The sequence below is a fragment of the Notolepis coatsorum genome (assembly GCF_963971535.1).
Source record: "Notolepis coatsorum genome assembly, chromosome: 9".
NCBI lineage: Eukaryota > Metazoa > Chordata > Actinopteri > Aulopiformes > Paralepididae > Notolepis > Notolepis coatsorum.
Genome location: NC_140173.1, coordinates 22,558,620 through 22,579,199, shown reverse-complemented (window position 1 = coordinate 22,579,199; position 20,580 = coordinate 22,558,620). Strand labels below are relative to the sequence as shown.

Below are 20,580 nucleotides of genomic sequence, written 5' to 3'. Positions count from 1 at the left end.
CCGAATTACGTAATCCACCACAGTTGCACTCAATATTTAAATAATGTTAGTCTAAATAAATGTAGACAGATACATAATAATTTCAAGCAGAAAACGAATCTTTCCATTAAGAACTGACAATCAGGGAATTTAAACATGGTTGACAGTTTTTTTTGTGTTTATATTAAAGAAAGGAAAGTCTAGTGCTGGCTGAGCATATTGTTTGTTTGCACTAAGTTAATACTTTGACAAATGTAGCCTATATTTTTCAGTCAGTTCGGTCTTTGTGTGCCAAACATTATTTAAGGCTGTAAACACTAACACTGTAAACCTTTTTATTTATTTTTTTATAAATGAGAAGCATGTTTAGATTTTAATAAAAATTAACGTATATCGAACCGAACCGAAAACCGTGACCCCAAAACCGTGATACGAACCGAACCGTCCATTTTGTGAACAGTCCCACCCCTACCGTTTATCATAAAAATGCAGTGCCCCCGAAATACAAAAAAGCCCCCGAAAATCAATTAAGGGGGGCAAAAAAAGCCCTTGAATTTTTTTTTTAATTTCTAACCCTGCATGTCAGTCACTACCTGACGAGCCTCCATCACCAGGAGGACGGGGCTCAGATGTCAGTCCCACTAGAGACACGATCAGGACGTGTCTATGCCTTCTACAACGCTGTTCGGTTTCCTCTGATTGGCCACTAAGCCCACGTGACCCTACGCTAGCACGCCCCCCTTATCACCGCCAGTTATCGCGTACGCCCGCGCATGCGCATGAGCCGCAACAAGCCCCTTCAATGACAGAGCTCTCATATCGCTTATCAATTACTTGTTTTGTTTACATCAGGGTGAACGCTGTTGCATTCGCAAATATGAGAGCTCTGTCAATTGATAAGCGACGGCCATATTAGACACATAGCCATAATTTAAGATATAGTTTATGCATTCGCAAATATGAGAGCTCTGTCATTGAAGTGGGTGGTGGCGCGCAACAGCGTTCACCCTGATGTAAACAAAACAAGTCATTGATAAGCGACGGCCATATTAGACACATAGCCATAATTTAAGATATTTTATGCATTCGCAAATATGAGCGCTCTGTCATTGAAGTGGGTGGTGGCAGCGTAACAGCGTTCACCCTGATGTAAAGTAGCGATTTTTTATTGGTTTGTCATGACAAACCAATTACATAATCCAACATATGTGTAAAGAAACAACATATTCCAGTTAATGGTATATTTTTTTAATGATTCATTACGGTATAAATTAGGTTAATTGGAGCTGCGTATTGCTGGCTCTCATATTTGCGAATGCAACAGCGTTCACCCCGATGTAAACAAAACAAGTCATTGATAAGCGACGGCCATATTAGACCATAATTTAAGATATAGTTTATGCATTCGCAAATATGAGAGCTCTGTCATTGAAGGGGCTTGTCGCGGCTCATGCGCATGCCCCTACGTGCTAGCGTAGGGTCACGTGGGCTTAGTGGCCAATCAGAGGAACCCGGAAACTGAACAGCGTTGTAGAAGGCATAGACGCGATCAGGACAGAGGAGCAGCAGCAGCAGCAGAAGCAGCAGCAGCAGCAGCAGCAGCAGCAGCAGCAGCAGCAGCAGCAGCAGCAGCAGCAGCAGCAGCAGCAGCAGCAGCACTCTGCAGCAGCTTCATTACTTCAGGCAACCTTCTTGCGTTCAGCGCCCCACGTGACCACGCCTAGCACGCCCCCGCGGCAGCGCCAGAGCGGAGCGGCAGAGGCGCACAGGTTGCCACACGCAATCCCCCCTGTTTTAACATCGACGGTTAGCTCAACTCGTTCGCCGCCTTGCTGTGGAGCCTGTGGAAATGTCCAGTTGGTGACAAGTTCGAATAACGCCATTTTTTTTTTCTTTTTTTTTACGTTTACATTTAAATGTATCGCCTCTCTATATAAACGTAACTAGCGTCTGTCTTTCTTTCGCCGGTTAAGTTTAGGCATTCTTTCGGAGTTGGTTAAGGTTAGGGTTAAGTTTAGGCATTCTTTCGGAGTTGGTTAAGGTTAGGGTTAAGTTTAGGCATTCTTTCGGAGTTGGTTAAGGTTAGAGTTTGTCGCAGAGCATGGCAATAGAATGCCTGTCTTTCTTTCGCCGGAGCAGCAGCCTATTTCCGCTCTGCCTCTCTGCCGCGGTCACATGGGCGTCGTGGCCAATCAGAGAAACGCTGAACGCAAGTAGGTTGCCTTAAGTGTTCACGCCAGCAGGACCACACTCACTGCGGGAACCTCTTCTTCTTCTTTGAAATGTCCGGCAGTATGGCGCATTACTGCCCTCCGCTGGACAGATTGAGAAATAACTCATGTTCACTTTTCTAAAGCAGATTGATTGATTGAAAACGTTAACAGATTGCATGATGGGTACAATACAGTACGGCTCAATACAAACAATTGTTAACGGGATGCAGACCAGAAAAATACTTTCGTTTTGTTTACATCAGGGTCCCCCATTTATATTTATAAGCAGCACTTTATATTCTCCTATAGAAGTCTGTGTCGTGCAAGAATTTCAGAACTGCTTCAGTGATCAGTTGGTGAATCTCACTCAGGCCAAAGAAAGAAGAGAAAGAAAAGGACCTAACTCCCACATTGGACAAAGTTCTATAGAACGCTTCCCTTCCAAGACTGCGTTTGCTGCACTCTAAGAAAACATGTCTCACTGTCTCAGGACTCCTGCACGCACATAGACTTGATTGAAAACTTTATTAACAGATTGCAGAATGGGTACAATACAGTACGGCTCGATACAAACAACTGCTAAGATGATGCAGACCAGAAAAATACTTTCATCTTGTTTACATCAGGATCAGGGTCCTCCATTTTCAATTCATGAAGACATTTATGACATACAAGACATACAAATATACAGTACTGTTTAAGAAAAAGAGATAATAAAAAAATATATACATTCAAAGGGGAAGAAACTGTACATTGGAGGGGGTTAGGTGGGTTGGGGGGAGGATTTGGTCATTTACAGTGGCCAGTTTCTAATTGCAGCCACCCATAGGTGCTTTTTGAGAGCGGTTTTGAAGGAGGGTAGGGATTCACATTCTTTTACGGCAATGGGTAGGACGTTCCACATTATTGTGGCATAATTGCTAAACGTGTTTAGTCCCTTGTTTGAGCCGAATCTGGGTTGAACATGATTTGTGGAACTCCCTCTGGTGTTGTGGTTGTGGTATTCACTGACCTTTGGGAAGTAATTTGACATGTACATAGGTATCTTAGTGGTGTAGTGCAGGGGTTCCCAAAGTCGGGGTCGCGACCCACCCAATTTTTTTTTTTAATGCAGTCAGGCCACTGAACTTAGAAGCAGGCCAGGCCAGTGTTTCTAGTTGCACCAGCGCAATAGTTAGATAACCTAGGTGAGGAACAACCAGGAGATCACTGCAACTCACAGAAGTTGGAGAACTATCTCTCTCTCTCTCTTGCTCTCACACACACACAAAGGGAGCCGCATGTGATTGGTGGAGGCGGGACCCTTACAAAAAACTGCTAATCATTGACACATGCTAGCCTGTAATAATCCCCCCCAGAAAAATCTACTTTGCATTTGATATATTGCAAATATATGCCATCACACACACTGGAATTTAAAGGGTTAGAATTATAAAATGAATATGTGGTGTTATGATCAGGGCTGAAGTTGAATAAAATATTGTATTTATCAATAAAAAAAACTGAAAATCCATAAAAATCTGTGTTGTTGCTAATCATACATATGCTAGCCTGTTTTTTTAACACATTCGGGACGGGCCACGTATATATCCGTGTTTCGATTCCAACCGTTGTGGACAGAAGCACGGATATATCCGTGGGAAGTTGTTATTGCTTTTATTCCATTTTAATAACCTATTCAAGGTCGCCGAGCGGCACTGCAGATTTACCCTATTCTTTGAATTCGAGAAGGTGCAATACCGGCCAGATCCTCTTATGGGCGCTATCGTGATAATGCAGTGTGCACTGTTGCTGAAGGGAGCAATCTTTTTTTTTGAGTTTCCAGTAGCTGGATTCTGGATCTGCAGCCTGTACCTTGGATTACGTTTTGCATCGCAGATTTCACCATGCAATGAGGGGATTTATCATCAGCCAATGGACATATCGATCTACCAGATGGCGATCGATAACGGGGAAATGCTCGGGGGGGATCAGCCCGGACCACGGTAAGATCTTTTTCACATAAAGTACAGCCCAATCGGGCATTATTATGATACTCAACCAGGCGTTCGGCCTATGAGGCTAATGCGGTTATTGGTAATCGATAATCAGAAACGATGTCCCCCGCCCCCCCTTTCATGCATACATGCTTTGGGATCGTGCCGATCATATGCAGTTTGAGTTATTTCTGTAACATCTGTAAAACGGAAATGCCATTGGTTATAACTAGGGCTGTCAGTTTATCGCGTTAATTAGATTAATTAATAACATTTCCATTCAATCAATCAATCTGCGCTGTGATTGATTGAATGAAAATCTTATTTTGAGTCAATTGTAATGAACCAAATGAGAATATCAATAATTTTTTTTTATCTTTGACTGTGAATAACACCATGCTCAAATTGACCAGACCTGAAAAATCTAAGCAAATTAATAGATGGAAGATGATTAAACAGAAGGTTTTGTAGATACAGTACTGAATTCTGCCATCTGGACACATGCAATTTGAAATATGATTATAGAATATCAGGCATAAAATGGTTATGTGATTAAAATGCGATTAATTAGATTAATTAATTACAAATCCTGTAATTAATTAGATACATTTTTTTAATCGCCTGACAGCACTAGTTATAACGTTAGCAGCTATTAGCCCTATATCTAGCCTTCCAGAAAATATACTAGACCAAATCCCGTATAACGCTTATATTCACGGCGCTATAAAATGAGAACCTATTGATGAATTTTTTTTTCTTTAAGCCATTTTGAAGGGACAGTTTATGGACTCAATTGACAATGAGAATGGACAGATAGCAATATTATAAAGTATAGATTTAGTATGTTTACATTCCCTGGTCCTCTTGAGATTAATTAGACTCATCCCAGTGGCCGCGAAAGTGTTAACAATAATTTGTGATGCCATCACAACCACTGGCATTTAAAGGGTACAAATAAAAAAATTCCTGCACCAGAATGCAGGAAATGAAGTCTTTGTAACAAAAATAATCCTGGTGGGGGACCCCCAGACCCCCTGCTTAAAAAGTGGCCTGACTGGGGCTATATTTTGCACTATATTTCCTGGCCTGAATGATTTCCCCAGTCCGGCCCTGGTTAAAAGCCTCCAATGCTTATTAGTGTGTGTGCGTTTGAACATTTGCATGTTTCAACCATACATTTCCATTTATTAATAAAACATTTTTTTTTACCTCCTATAATAGTGGGGGTCGCGGCTCTCTGACACAGTTTTTTTTGGGTCGCGGCCTGAAAAGTTTGGGAACCCCTGGTGTAGTGTATCTTGTAGGCCCATTGCAAGTTGCTGTACTCTGTCGTCTACTCTAAGCCATCCTAGGTTGTCAAAGTGGGCAGGGGTAAGGTTGGTTTTAGGAGTAAGGTCAAGTAGTAGTCTGACCAGTTTGTTTTGTGATGTTGTTTTTAGGGCCTTTGATGTGCTTTGGTACCATGAGGTGCAAGCATAGTCGTAGTACCAGTTCAGTTCAGACTTTATTGTCCCTCAAGGGGACATTTGCTTTGCAGCAGTGGTAGAGACAACAACAACAACAACAACAACAACAACAACAACAACAACAACAAATAATAACACAACACAAGAAACATCACATCTTACAGAAATCCAACCAGGAAAGGAAAATGAAAATGCATTACTGTCATTTTAAAGGAAGTTAAGTGCATTTATTGCCCTGGGGATGTACGAAAATTTTAATCTGTTGCTCTTTAGCCTGGGGAGCCTATATCTCCTGCCAGAGGGGGGGGGGACAAACTCCTCCAAGAGAGGATTGATTGATTGATTGATTGATTGATTGATTGATTGATTGATTGATTGAAAAGTTTATTAACAGATTGCAGAATGGGTACAGTACAGTACAGCTCAATACATACAATTGTTAAGGGGATGCAGACCAGAGAAAGACTTTCGTCTTGTTTACATCAGGGTCCCCCATTTTCAATTCATCAAATGACACACACGACATACAGATAGACAGTACTGCTACATCTATACATTTATGACATACCAGATTTGCAAATACAGTACTGTTTGTGATACAAAAAAATTCCAGAAAAAGAGTGTATATACATTTGACATAGAAACTGGCGGCTGGGTAGGGGGACACACACTGTACATTGGAATACTGACATACATTTGACATAGAAACTGTACATTGGAGGAAGTTGGGTAGGTGGGGTGGGGTTGGGTGGGGCTGTACATTGGAGGTGGGGGGGACACACACACTGTACATTGGAATACTGACAAAGCCATACTTGGTCTTTACTGTTCAACTGGGTTAGGACATTTGTAGGGGCCAGTTTCGAATTGCAGTCTCCCGTAGGTGTTCTTTGAGAGTGTTTTTGAAAGTGGGTAGTGATTCACATTCCTTTACAGCTTTGGGTAGGGCGTTCCACATTGATGTGGCATAAATGCTAAACGTGTTTAGTCCCTTGTTTGAGCCGAATCTGGGTTTCACATGATTTGTGGAGCTCCCTCAGGTGTTGTGATCGTGGTATTCACTGACCTTTGGGATGGTCAGAGCTGTCTAAGATCGACTGAGCCTTCGGCAGAATTTGTCTGTTATAAATGTCTGTCAATGTCCCTTGAATGAGTGCTCCTGTTAGAGTCTTCAAGGTATTCTTGTTTACCAGAGAGGAGATCTGGTACAAGAATCTTGTTCGTTGGTTGACTTTTTTTATTACCGTACATTGGTTGCCATATTGTGACAGGAAAGATTTGCCTCTAGCATGGAACCCAGGTAGGTAATTTCATCTTTCCTTGTGACAATATTGTCACCCACTGTAACAGAGTTTTGGTTTTGCTGAGTTTGTTATTTGATCCAAAGAGAATGGACTCTGTTTTACCCAGGTGGTGTAATGATAGTTATATATCGTATTTGATTTCGCGTCCCTCTCTGAGCCTTATGATACCCCTTATCTCCTATGATACCTACTGTATCTCCAACGAAACAACTACATGCACCCCACCTGTATGGGGCCCCGCCCCTATGGTGGCATAGCCCATATAACCGTGACTCTGGTCACCAAACACCCTTCCTCTATTTTCGTCCCAGCGTACTGGCTGCGTGCACCATACGTTAACTAGCAGGATGAAAAGATTAAGGAAGATTCGTAATGTTGAGGGCTTACCGGAGGATTGTTTTTCCCTGGATTCTCCGGAGCTTGTTTCGGCGACGCATGAGACCTGTGCTGGTGGTTCCTCGGCTGACGGCGACGGACCGAGGGGCAGCGTACAAGGTGTCAGTAGGCATCAATGTCGGTGTTGGTCGTGCTGTGGAGTATGTTTCGGCACCAGGGCCGGGGCGGCTTGGCGATCGTTCCACTGTAGTGGGCGATGTCCTGGCGATCCTGGAACATGCTGTTGACGCTAATGCTACTACTGCTTTTTCTGCTGACACTGATGTTGACGCTGGAATGTCTAATAATCCCCGCCGCGGGATTCCGCTTTTCCCTCCTCTTGCCAGCTTCATTAATGAAGGTCAGTCGGTGGTGGATGTGGGGGGGTTCGCTGAGCTCCATTTACCTTTTTTACGGGTGAAGGGGCTGACAACGGGGTGCAGGCCGGGGGTACCTTGGCTAAGCAGCCAGGTAGCTTCTTTTCTGTGCCCAGGCGGGGATGAACGACGTTCCGCCCGGCCGATGCTTGATAGCATATCGGCTCGGAGGGTGGCAGTATGGACGAATGAGTGGTATACTGCTGCAGGATGGCATTTAGCGGCGGCCAGTGTTATGGCTCAGCTGGCTACTTTCCTATCCAAGATGGCGTCGGGTTGTAGGTCTTTGGGTCCAACCGACATTGTAAACGTGATTCATGTTTGTGGTGTTATAGAGATCTTGACTCAGTCGCAAGCTATAACTGCGGGGAGGATTCGGATGCTATCGACTTTGGTTGTTAGGCATGTTTGGTTGGAGCAGTCTCCTCTTGGGGAAGAGGATAGGTTTTCTCTCCTCACGACTCCTTTTTCCACAGATAGTCTTTTTGTGCGTTCTGTGGAGGCGCAGGCGGTTATTGATCTGGGTCCTACACCGCCTTACGCTGTGCAGCCAGAGGTGGGAGCACGGTCTCGTCAACGACTGTGGCGAGATCCTCGACAGGCGGCCATGTTTCCCCCGCCAGTGGTGCCCTGGTTGGAGAGTCAACAGGGTATCGCGAGGCCGAAAGCCTTGGCGGCCGAGGGATCGGCCATTTTGGGTGATTTCGGGTTTGGTAAACCAACCCGTCGTCATTTTGCCGCGAGCAGCCCGCTCCCCGTTCAATCCTCTCTCTGTTACCCCCAGAAGCGGGGCTCTGAGCGTTCTCCTTTGGCTGCGGGCCGCGAACCTTCATTGAAGCGTATGCGGCCCCATTCTTCGCTTCTCATGGGGGCAGGGGCTGACACCCAGTTGATGGCTGAGCCTGGGTCTGTCCGTGAGAATGTTCCGTCGTCGCGTGGTTCCTACACCGCAGGTTGTGGGTGGGTGGAACCTGGTGTTACAGCTGCCACTAGCTCCAGTGGTCAGCAGGGGGACTCGGTGCCTCTTCTGTTGAATGCTCAGCAGGGGTTACCCCGGCTTCGCCCTCGCCAGGCGGGGTATCGCGCTGTTGCCTGCCACTCCCGTCAAACCGGCAGTGGTCTGCAAAGGAGAGGCGAGCGTGATTTGAGTGGTAGCAATATCACTGCAGGGCTTCGGCGTGTAGGAGCCCATGGGGTCATCATGCCTTGCGTGTCTAGCTGCGGAACAACTCCTCAGCATGCGCTGGAGGGGTGTTCAGGGGGCGAGTGTGTGTCCACAAGTTTGATGACAGCTCCTCCCGTATCAAACCGGCCCTTTCTGTCGGGGTCCTCCCTTGGGTGCTTTGCACGACGGGGGGGACCGGGCCAACTATCTACTGTTCCTTGCGGCCCAGCGTCAGTTGACGGCGGGGGCGATGTGGGATTATATTCACATATGGCGACGGGAATGCCCTTTGAATCGGTGGATGCGGAGAACGTTAGAGGCGGGGCTGGTTTTGCAGTTCGCACAGCCCCATCCTCCGTTCTCAGGTTTGGTGCCGACCCTATTATTAGGGTCAGACGCAGTGACAGCCCTGGCCGACGAGATCCAATCTCTGTTGGCGAAGCAGGCCGTCGTTGTGGTCCCGAGCGAGGACGCAATGTCAGGCGTCTACTCCCGTTATTTTCTGGTGCCCAAGAAAACAGGGGGGGTCAGACCTATACTGGATCTGTCCGCGTTCAATCGGTTGATTGTAGCGAGACCATTCAGGATGTTGACCGTCCGACTCCTTCTGCTTGCTGTCAGGAGGGGGGACTGGTTCACCTCCATAGACCTGAAGGATGCGTATTTTCACATTCCTATTTTCCCTCCTCACAGGAAGTTCCTACGGTTCCTGTTTCAGGGCGTAGCGTACGAGTACCACAGAATGCCGTTCGGTTATTCTCTGGCTCCCCGCACATTCACCAAGTGCGTGGCGGCTGCTCTGGGGCCTTTACATCGTCGGGGGATACGAGTCCTATTCTATCTCGACGACATTCTACTCCTCAGCCGTTCAGAGGAGGTTGCCAGGTCTCATACTCGGCTAGTGGTGGAATTCCTCACCAGCCTGGGTTTTGCTGTGAATTGGAAGAAGAGTACCCCTCTTCCCAGTCAACAGGTGGAGTATACTTGGGCTTGACATTGAGGTCGAAGCCCATGATTGCGACCCTCTCGGAGCAGCGTCGGGGGGATCTCCGTCGCGCACTCGAGGGTCTCCGTCTGGGAGGGACGGTTACGGTGCTGCAGGTGATGCGTCTGCTGGGCCTTATGTCAGCTGCTCGCACGGTGGTTCCTCTTGGCCTCCTCTTTATGAGGAGGATACAGAGGTGGTTTCTCTCTTTGAGAATAGATCCGGTGAGGGACAAAAGGAAATGTTGACGGTTCCTTTTTCGATATGGGGAGATCTCGCCCATTGGAAGAGGCTGGGTATCCTCTCCATTGGGGTCCCCATGGGCAGCAGGGGCTCACACGTCACGGTCTTCACCGACGCCTCTCTCACAGGTTGGGGAGGGATGTGTCGGACCCATGCAGTGGGGGGCAGCTGGACAGGTCATGCTGGCCCGGCTACCCTGCATATCAATGTGTTGGAGTTGAAGGCGGTTCTTCTGGTCCTCAAACGGTTCGACCGCCTGGTGGTAGGCAGGCACGTTTTGGTCAGGACGGACAATGTGACGGCGGTGGCGTATATCAACAGGCAGGGACTCGTTCCGCCCGCCTGCTCCGGGCGGCGCGCGAACTGTTGCTATGGGCATCCCGCAGGCTGCGCAGTCTGAGGGCGCTCCACGTTCCTGGTACGGAGAATGTGGGGGCGGATATAATGTCTCGGGCGGTCTTCGTCGCGACGAGTGGGAACTCTGCCCCGACATAGTCAGACAGATCTGGGATCGGTTCGGGGAGGCCTCGGTAGATCTGTTTGCGTGCCGATGTTTTCACAAGTTCTCTCACAGCACAACGGAGTGTTTTTCCAGCCTCCGGTGTTGGGTCAACGCCTGGTGGTGTGGCTGGTGGGAGGGTGAGTCTGGAGAGGATGGATCCCTCGGTGGTTGATACCATCCGGTGTGCGCATGCTCCCTCCACTGTCGCGGTTTACGCGGGCAGGTGGCGTGCGTTCCATGAGTGGTGTAAGGGGACCCAGTCTCCTGCCCCCTGGATGCTGTTCTGAGTTATCTCCAGTCTCTTCTTGGTAGGCTGTCGGCTTCGACGGTGAGGGTATATGCGGCAGCTATATCCTCCTATCATGAGGGTTTTGAGGAGACTGTTTTGTTCAGCCACCCTCTTGTGAAGCGTTTCCTGCTTGGCGCTCGACGCGTTAAGCCGGTGCAACGCTACTTGGCTCCGACTTGGGATCTTCAGTTGGTCCTCGGTCGGTTGTCCTTGGCCCCGTTTGAGCCGCTCGAGCAGGCGCCGTTGGGACAGCTGTCCTTCAAGACCGCGTTCCTACTGGCTGTCACTTCCGCTAAACGCGTAGGTGAGCTCTGTGCTCTCTCGGTACGTCCAGAGTGCCTGTCTTTTCGGACCGATTGCGGTGCCACTCTGCGACCTAATCCTGCTTTCGTGCCTAAGAATATCCGGAGTTCCTTCCGCTCCCGGGATATTGTGGTTCAGGCTTTTCGTCCTCCTCCTCACACTAGTGAGTTAGATGCAGGCCTTCACCTGTCATGTCCAGTCCGTGCTTTGGGGATTTACCTCAGCCGTACTCAGGACTTCAGGGTTACCGACCAGCTTTTTGTCTGTTACGGTGGGGCTCGTGCTGGTAAGGCACTGTCGAAGCAGCGCCTGTCCCATTGGTTGTGCGAGGGTATTACCCTCTGCTACACGTTGGCTGGGCAGGATCCCCCTGGGGGCATCAGGGCGCACTCCACTCGTGGGGTGGCTGCCTCTGCCGCTCTCCTGGGTGGGGCCTCGGTGGAGGACATCTGTGCTGCGGCTTCATGGTCCTCCCCGGGCCCCTTTGTAAGGTTTTACCTCATGGACATGACCGGGGGTTCTGTCTCCCAGGCGGTTCTGGGGTCTGTGGCCTTTCCTGCTTCCCGTCCTTTGGTCGGGTAGCAGGAGTGTATGGGTATGGGCCACAGTGTGTTGAGTCACACGTGGTTCCGCCTGTACGGTGTGTTCAAGGGGTTCTAGTTCCCTCTTGTTCGCATTCAGGTGGAGTTGACTGCGCCCCCCCTTCATTAGGAAGGATGGGGTGACAGGGCTCCCCGCACCCCTTGATGTGGGCTTACGGGTCCTCAGGGGGTACATTTGTCGGGTCTCGCGTCCGCTCTTCCCCATATCTCATAAGGCTCAGAGCGGGACGCGAAAGCAAATACGATATATAACGATAGGTTATGTAGATAACCTAGTTATATTAGTATTGGCTGAGCGTCCCGCTCTGCGCGGCCCTGAGTTCCCTCTTGAGGGATCTTTTCCTGGGACGGGATTTGGCGAGGAAGGGTGTTTGGTGACCAGAGTCACGGTTATATGGGCTATGCCACCATAGGGGCGGGGCCCCATACAGGTGGGGTGCATGTAGTTGTTTCGTTGGAGATACAGTAGGTATCATAGGAGATAAGGGGTATCATAAGGCTCAGAGCGGGACGCTCAGCCAATACTAATATAACTAGGTTATCTACATAACCTATCGTTTGTTATCAGTGAGCCAGGTTCAGATTCTGCCGAGTTCAGAGCTGAGGGTTTTTTTCAACCTGTAACTTGTTCTTGTCAGAGACCAGCAGGGCTGAGTCGTCCGTGAACAGGAACAAGTTGCAGTCACAAGATGATGCCATGTCATCAGTAATGGTCCTAGAATGCTTCCTTGTGGAACACCACATCTCACTGGGAGGGGAGGGGGGGGGGGGGGGGGGGGGGGGGGTAGTGTACCGTTTACCTCCACCTGGGCCCTATTCCCCGTACCTGGTTCAACTAAGTCGATCAAAAGTACCATTATCCAGATTCAATTAACCTGATGTTTGAATCTGCGCTTTCCCTGTTCCTCGAAGGTGGATTCAGTCTCGTTAATTCGAACCAGACTTGATACTAAGGATCATTGCGTGCGGCCGCCTCAGCTGAAAAGACAGCAGGTGTCGATCGCAGAAATCCTGATTTTCTAACGGCATTGATTGATTGATTGATTTAAAACTTTATTAACAGATTGCAGAATGGGTACAATACAGTACGGCTCAATAGCCTCGCCGACAAGTTAAATGCATAATCTATAGGCTAATGTTAAGTCCCCCATTACCCCAATCAATCAGATTATATTTACCATAATTCAGAATGGTATAATGCAGATCTACACATCTACATCTGTGATAATTATCTCAGGAAGCGAGCTGGCATTTCTTTGCGAGGGTGTGGCCATGGTTCATCCAGCTAACTGAACTTAACCCTGCTCCGGACCAGGTTCAAACGTTCTGATCTGTTACCATGGCGATTTAGAAAATCCGACGTCGGGGAACGGAAATGTCTGGCTTAAGTCAAGCTATGCTGAAAATTATCCAGCTAACTCAGTTAGCCAGGTACGGGGAATAGGGCCCGGTTCTCTCCCCTCCAGGTAGGATTGCATCCAGCTCACTGATGTACTATCAAAACCAATTGCTTTTAGCTTGTCAATCCGAATGGAGTGATTAACAGCGTCGAAAAACTTTTGGAGGTATACGTACACACCACACCTGCTCTCCTACTGTCCTCTAGATCCAGCTGCACCACATACACACCACACCTGCTCTCCTACTGTCCTCTAGATCCAGCTGCACCATGTACACACCACACCTGCTCTCCTACTGTCCTCTAGATCCAGCTGCACCACGTACACACCACACCTGCTCTCCTACTGTCCTCTAGAAAGATCCATCTGTAAAAATACCAAGATGGGTTGTCATTTCTTGCTGTAGATCGGCTCCTACACTAGAAGCGATTCCACTCTTATCCTCCTCTTCTAAACCATAGTCAAAGCTTGATCTTATCATTGCCTGGTATATCAATATCATAGTCAAAGCTTGATCTTATCATTGCCTGGTATATCAATATCATAGTCAAAGCTTGATCTTATCATTGCCTGGTATATCAATATCATAGTCAAAGCTTGATCTTATCATTGCCTGGTATATCAATATCATAGTCAAAGCTTGATCTTATCATTGCCTGGTATATCAATATCATAGTCAAAGCTTGATCTTAGCATTGCCTGGTATATCAATATCATAGTCAAAGCTTGATCTTATAATGCCTGGTATATCAATATCATAGTCAAAGCTTGATCTTATCATTGCCTGGTATATCAATATCATAGTCAAAGCTTGATCTTATCAATATCATAGTCCCCCTGTCTGGCCCCCAGTCACTACCAGACAAACTTATCATGACATGTATCACTTTCTCACCTTTTCCCAATGTCCTTGCTATATGAACGGCACAGGTTAGTTGCTCGTCAAACCAGACACCAAGACATTTAAAAACACACATACAGAGACGTTGTGATCGCGGTGAAAAAAAAATCTGATTAACCCATTTTTAGCATGGTGTTATTCACTGTAAATATGCAAAGAAAATCATAATTCATATTCTTCTTAGTTTCATCACAATTTAAGCAAGCCTAGTAATAGACACAATATTTCTGACACTGGGAATACAGTCACTCAGGTCCATAGATGTCCCTAGATACCAAGAACATGCAAATGGACCGTGTAGAAGTGGAGCAATCTTCCATTTACTTAGGTATGTATTTTAGGCAGATTTTCAGAAAATAGGGCTCCGGGCGTTAAAAGGTTAACAGAGGAGCACCCCTCTGGGCGGACACACACACACAATATGGCATATCCATAGCATTTTGTGTCATTCATTCATTTGTCTGTTACTCAATAGTTATGAAATAACTTCATTCATCAGTAGTACCGAATTTCTCAGTTCCCTGTTTGATATAATTAATCAAAATGTCCAATCTACCTAATTTAATTAGCTCATAATAGCCTACTGCTGAATAACAGTACATGGACAAACAATTATGTTCCATGATTTTATTAAAACTCATAACACTATAACTGCCTACAAATGGTTATTGAGCTGCGTGCCCCTCTAGTACGCAGCGCAAAGCAGATCGAATCTCACGTTGTATATTACAATAAAGCAGGTTGAATTATTTTTATTTTTTATTTTATATATGTAGGCCTGGCCTCCAGATCTATTCATCTTACATTAATCTTTTAACCTCTTAAAATCCCGACGGCCCGCCCCACGTCACCGCACATTTACAGCCGTCTGTCGGCATCACGCTTTTGAGTGATGGTTGCATCACACAATTGCTCGCATTCAAAACTCTGGATCAAAACCTTGTAGGCTTTTGACCGTGCTACGTGCTTGGCACCCCGCTGATGATTACGCAGCGTGAATACTCATGATGCTTATTGACTGAGGCTTGTAGTTGTAGTCGTGTGTGTTCTTAATGCCTCATGTGTGTACAGTATAATAACGTTGATCCTACAGACATCTTCTGAATTAAATCATTATAATAATACTGTAATAAATACGACAAAATATGGCATTCAACCTATGTATTGGTTGAGGGACAATAACGGAGCGATGCCGACAGGCGCTGACTGCCCGCAGACGGGCCGTCTGAACGTTAATTTGGGATACATACATACAGCATTCCAAAGCAATTCGCCGTCATTGTTATTCATCATTTAAAACTATCCAAAGCAATTGAGCACACCAAGCTCTTGGTAAAGGAATCTGAGGGTGCTTTCTCACTAGGCATCCAGGGCCGTTTCCGAGCACGATTGCCCCAAAAGTAGTGTAATGAGAACGCTGCGTTCCGTCCCCGGGGACGGATAACCGGGACCACTTGAAAAGGTGGTTTGGGGAGCGAATCAGCGTGCTAACCTGCTTGCCCAGAATAGAGTTGTATTCATACTTCAATTTTAAAATATTATTTAGGTCCGTTTGGGATTGTAAGTCTGTAACCTGCTCCAACGAGGGAAGCTGTGTTTCAATTTGAGCCAAGCACTTACTCTCTCTCTTTTCAGAGGCTTCATAAGATATAATGTGCCCTCTCAATACCACCTTAACAGCGCCGTTATAGTTATAGTACTGTGTTGATTCATTGCGTAATTTTGGAGTTGTTATACTTATAACGCTAACGTTACAAACCCCTATTTCCACTGCCGAGTTATGATGACTGCTCCAGCCACTTAATGTTATGCATGTGTAACTCTGCCGCAGTCTTAAAAAGCTTTGGATATAAAAAATATGAATGCCCAGAGCGCTTCCAAAGCGCAGGGAGCGCTTATTGTTGCGTCACCTGCGCTATAGGTCGTATTTACCTTAGGTCGTATATTACTGGGTTGTCAGACACAGCAAGAATCAGCCTCTCCTCTGCCATGATCAGACTCCCACAATGTAGCGTCAGAGACCTCACCGGTATCATTCGTTTCCATGAACTAAATTAGTGGAGATCTCATTGTTTTTGTCTACCTAAATGTTTACTGGTTACTGTGAGCGATTTGTAGTGCCAAATTTCCCTCGGGATGAATAAAGTATTTCTATTCTATTCCATATCATTTGATCCCGAAATGCTTTCTCGGAGAGCAAAGAAGGGTTGAAGCGCCATCCTACACTGTAAAAACTGGGATTGGGGTTAATTAATATTTATTAAATAATTATTAGTAACCTATACATAATAAAAAAGACTATGTGCAATTTGAAATCGAATCGAGCTGAATTCAATTAATTTGAACCATTTATGAATTGCATTTACACAGTTTTGGTTGAATAAAAAAGATTAGCTGATAATCATAAAAAAATTACCAGATGACACTCAGTTTTTACAGTGTGTGGCAGTGTCAGCTTTACCAACATCGGGGTATTGCTCCCTCAAGTGTGCTCGGGAACGAAACGAGATTGGTAGCGGTTGGTAGTGTGAAAGCTGGCCAGGACGGAACGGAGGCAACCGTTTCTAATGAGAAAACGTCAGAGTACATCAGGCACTCTTGTATAAACCTGGTAGGAGACTCCACTTACTACAGCTTGTATAAACCTGGTAGGAGACTCCACTTACTACAGCTTGTATAAACCTGGTAGGAGACTCCACTTACTACAGCTTGTATAAACCTGGTAGGGGACTCCACTTACTACATCTTGTATAAATCTCTTTCTCATCTACTTACGCCGCTCTCCACTTAGCCGTCTCCTCTCCTTCACCACTCATTTCTCCATTTCTTTCTGCCGTCTGGACCTAACTGACTGCCATCTCTCCACCCTCTTTCTCTCAATGATTCCAAATCTTTCAGCACCATATTCATAAATAATGTGTCCCACCTTCTCCAATTTATTTACCACTTTAAGTCCATCTAACACCATTTTCAGTGTGTTAGATGTTTCATTATAGTCTCCTCCTATAATGGGGTGTTAACGCATGCCAGCCCCCGATGGGGTCTATTCCCTCAGCCGTCTTTCCAAGCAGTCACATGAAAAGTAAGTTGTCAAGCCCTTTGATGTTCTCAAATCAATAAGTAATCATGTTTAATAATAATTTCAATATCAATAAGAATAATCGTTATTATAAATGTTGTCATAATCGAGCAGCCCTAGACTGTAATGTGGAATTTGTTTGTCAGTTTTACAAGTGTTGCTAATAGGGCTGTCCCCGACTAAGGATTTGGATTTTGAAAAATAAAAAAAATAAAAAAATAAAAAGGGACGGCTAAGTGGTGCAGTGGGCAAGGCGCTCGCCACTAACGCAGGAGATGCTGGGTTCGAGCCCATCTCTTGGCATTGCTTCCGGCTTGGCTGGTCGTTCATACTAATACAATTGGCAGTATTAGGGGGTGGGAAAGCCGGTGGGTGGGGATCGGACGTTGTGGACAGTGACTCCTACAGGTCAGTTGGTGCGCCTGTACAGCAGAATCAGGAAGTATCGGGGGCAGCGTGAGCCTCCCACGCGTTACTCCTCGCCACTGAGAGATCGCGCTGTACAGGTGAAAAGATGCGACGGCTGTGTCTCCTCGTGTACCGGAGGGGACGCATGTATGCTTTACACAACGCAGTTGTGCGATTTGCGAATCTGATTGGCCACTGACGTTTCTGGTCATGCGACATGTGCACCAATCGTGTGACTGCAAGTTCTTTCGACGGTTAAGCTTAGGCACTCGTTCGAAGTTGGTTAAGGTTAGAGTTTGTCTTAGAGCATGGCGATAGAACGCCAGGTGCTTTGCAGGCTGTTCGACACAGCTCGTCACGCTATTGGGCGCACATGTCACATGACCAGAAACGTCAGTGGCCAATCAGATTAGCAAATCGCACAACTGCGTTGGGTAAAGCATACACGCGGAGGGGACACGTGATGCAAGGCTTCGTCCACATTGCAGCCGACCAGCGGGAGGCATGGTCTAGCAACGTTCGAGACTGGGGAGGGAAGAATTGGATAATACGAAATTGGGATTGGAGAAAAATAGAAAAATGGGGAGAAAAAGTAGATCAAATTTTTTTATTATTATTATCTTTTGAACAAATGTTTTTTATTTTCCCTTTTTTAACATGAAACAAGACAAACAATACAGTAACAGTAATAATCAATGATAAATCACAGGACAATAACAGAAATAATAATAACAATAATGACAGTCCAGTAATTAAATCAGAATGAATGTAGATTAAAAGACATAACAAAAAAAATTATAATAATTAAATACAATACATGGGCTCTTGCTCGCTCTTCCTCGCTCTTCCCACCCCCCCTCAGACCCCCACATGGACTATACATCCACTACTTCATTTAACATCAGAAAACTACAAATTTATATGCGTTCCTTTATCTTCTCCACCACAGCTACCCAGACTGCTATGCTGGCTTCATTAACACCTAAAATTTGTGCAGTGGATATCTCTAGATAAATCACATCGAGATAGGTAAGAACCCATACCTTCCGGCACATTTTATCCGGTTGAATCCAGCGTGACACTATCAACTTTTTGGCAGCTGTAAGACCCGCCAAAATGAGTCTCTTTACATGTACAGAGGTCGATAACTGAGAAACATCATTCAACAACAATACAGAAGGCAGTGTAGGTATGGTCAGAGACAGAAATTCTGATAATTGAGTGGTTACATTTTCCAAAACAATTTTTTTTTTCTAAAAATATATTATTATTATATTATTATTTTATCATTCCATTTGGGCTTCTTAATGTCTGAAGGAGTCGACGGAAGGCTTCTTGTCCTCTGCAAAAGCATGCAATTGGTCCACTGATGGATACATCTTGATATTTGTCTAGTCTAGTGTGTTCAGTTAGATGGGTGAAATCCTCTTTCAGTGCCTCGGTGCCTGTTTTCTTAGGCAGTTAGCATCTGGTATGTGTGCCATTAGCGTTAGCCACGCTTCTAGGCCTCTTTTCTTTTAAAAAGAATGATAAAATTAAAAGAAAATATATATTATAATATATATTTTTTTGCATTCGACTAAGAGGTTGGCAGTCGACTACGGCTCCTTTCGATCAATTAGTCGACTATTCGACGAATAAGGGTCAGCCCTAGTTGCTACTAAGGCTGTCAAAGTTAAATAACGCACAATTCTTTCAACGCCACTATTTTTTTTTAAACGCAAGATTAACGTTTTCTTAGGCAGTTAGCCTTGCTGGTATGCGCGCCATTAGCGACGCTTATAGGCCTCTTTGCTTTTGGAAAGAGTGACACTTTTTTTTTATATATATTGTGCATTCGACTAAGAGGTTGGCAGTCGACTACGGCTCCTTTCAATCCAGAGACAAAAAAGGTATGTATCTTCTTGTCTAACTCCAGGGAAGATGTTAAATAAGCTAATTTCCCAAAATGTTGGAGTTTTCCTTTAATACATCACAGTTGGGATGGGATCCCTTCTATCAGCTTAGTTCTCCTGGTTGCTATTCAATCCAGCAGGGGAACCAGGACAAAGGTGTTCCATTTATAAAAGAGATACCAGAATAAAGTGCTCCAAATAGTTAGACTGAATGTGAACAAGAGTTTGATCAAATTAAAGAATGAGAGGAGAGAAAGCAATGGCGACAAAGACAGAGGCATACAAACATGCTGGAACAGAGGAAGGAGAAGACTAAATCAAGATAAGAGAAAGAAACAACATACTGGTCTCCTGGTGGTCTGTGGGCTCCTCCTTCATCTCAAAGGAAGTCTCCTTGGGTGGCTCTAGCGCGTCCTGCTCTTCTTTTTTAATAATCAGTAGGAGGTCTCTGGGTGGATCTGGAGCAGAGGGAAACACAACTCAACATACTAGTCTTTATTTACTTCTGGGTCTGGAGAGTAAACTAAAGTATCTTCAGTAGGAAGTCTTGTTGTGACTTACAGAGGTCCTGCTGGTCTGATTCCTCCTTCATTCTAGTGGGTGTGATCTTGGATGTCTTCTACTGGAACTGGAGTTTTGCTACAAGGATAAATGCAGATGGTCACAGAGAGCCCATACTGTAGATCCAAGTCTGGAACTGACTGGTCAGCTAGGACATATATAGAGGCTTCTCTCCACCAATCACATAACAGTATGGAGGGGAAAATAATGAGAACTGTAGGCCAATTAGTTGACATGCTTTTATTCAAAGCTGATTATATAAATGCAGGACTTGGTGCCAGGACCTGCCAGATTGAGACCGGCACCTATTTGATCAGATCCGGCACCTCCTCTGTCATAATCTTCTGTCAATACATTTAGTGGGGGGCGTGGCCAGGTAGCATAGGGTTTTGATTCAATTGATTGATTGAAAACATTATTAATCCACAAGGAAGCATACTAGAACCGTTACTGTTCCTAATTTATGCAAATGACATGTCGTCAGCTTGTGACTGCAACTTGTTCCTGTTCGCGGACGACTCAGCCCTGCTGGTCTCTGACAAGAACAAGTTACAGGT

The 20,580-nt window shown here is 45.7% G+C and overlaps 1 protein-coding gene across 1 annotated transcript in view; it reads right to left on the bottom strand.

Moving 5' to 3' along the window:
• LOC311234558 (uncharacterized protein) overlaps nt 1-20,580 on the bottom strand; it is a gene marked incomplete at its 3' end in the record, with an annotated part of 108,630 nt that overhangs the window by 58,118 nt on the left and 29,932 nt on the right. Inside the window, exons 2-3 of the mRNA XM_084321807.1 lie at nt 20,024-20,101; nt 19,807-19,920 (exon numbers count right to left, since the gene is read on the bottom strand). Coding sequence (XP_084177933.1) covers nt 19,807-19,920; nt 20,024-20,054 — 145 coding nt within the window. The 5' untranslated portion in view covers nt 20,055-20,101. The remainder of the gene's footprint in view (nt 1-19,806; nt 19,921-20,023; nt 20,102-20,580) is intronic.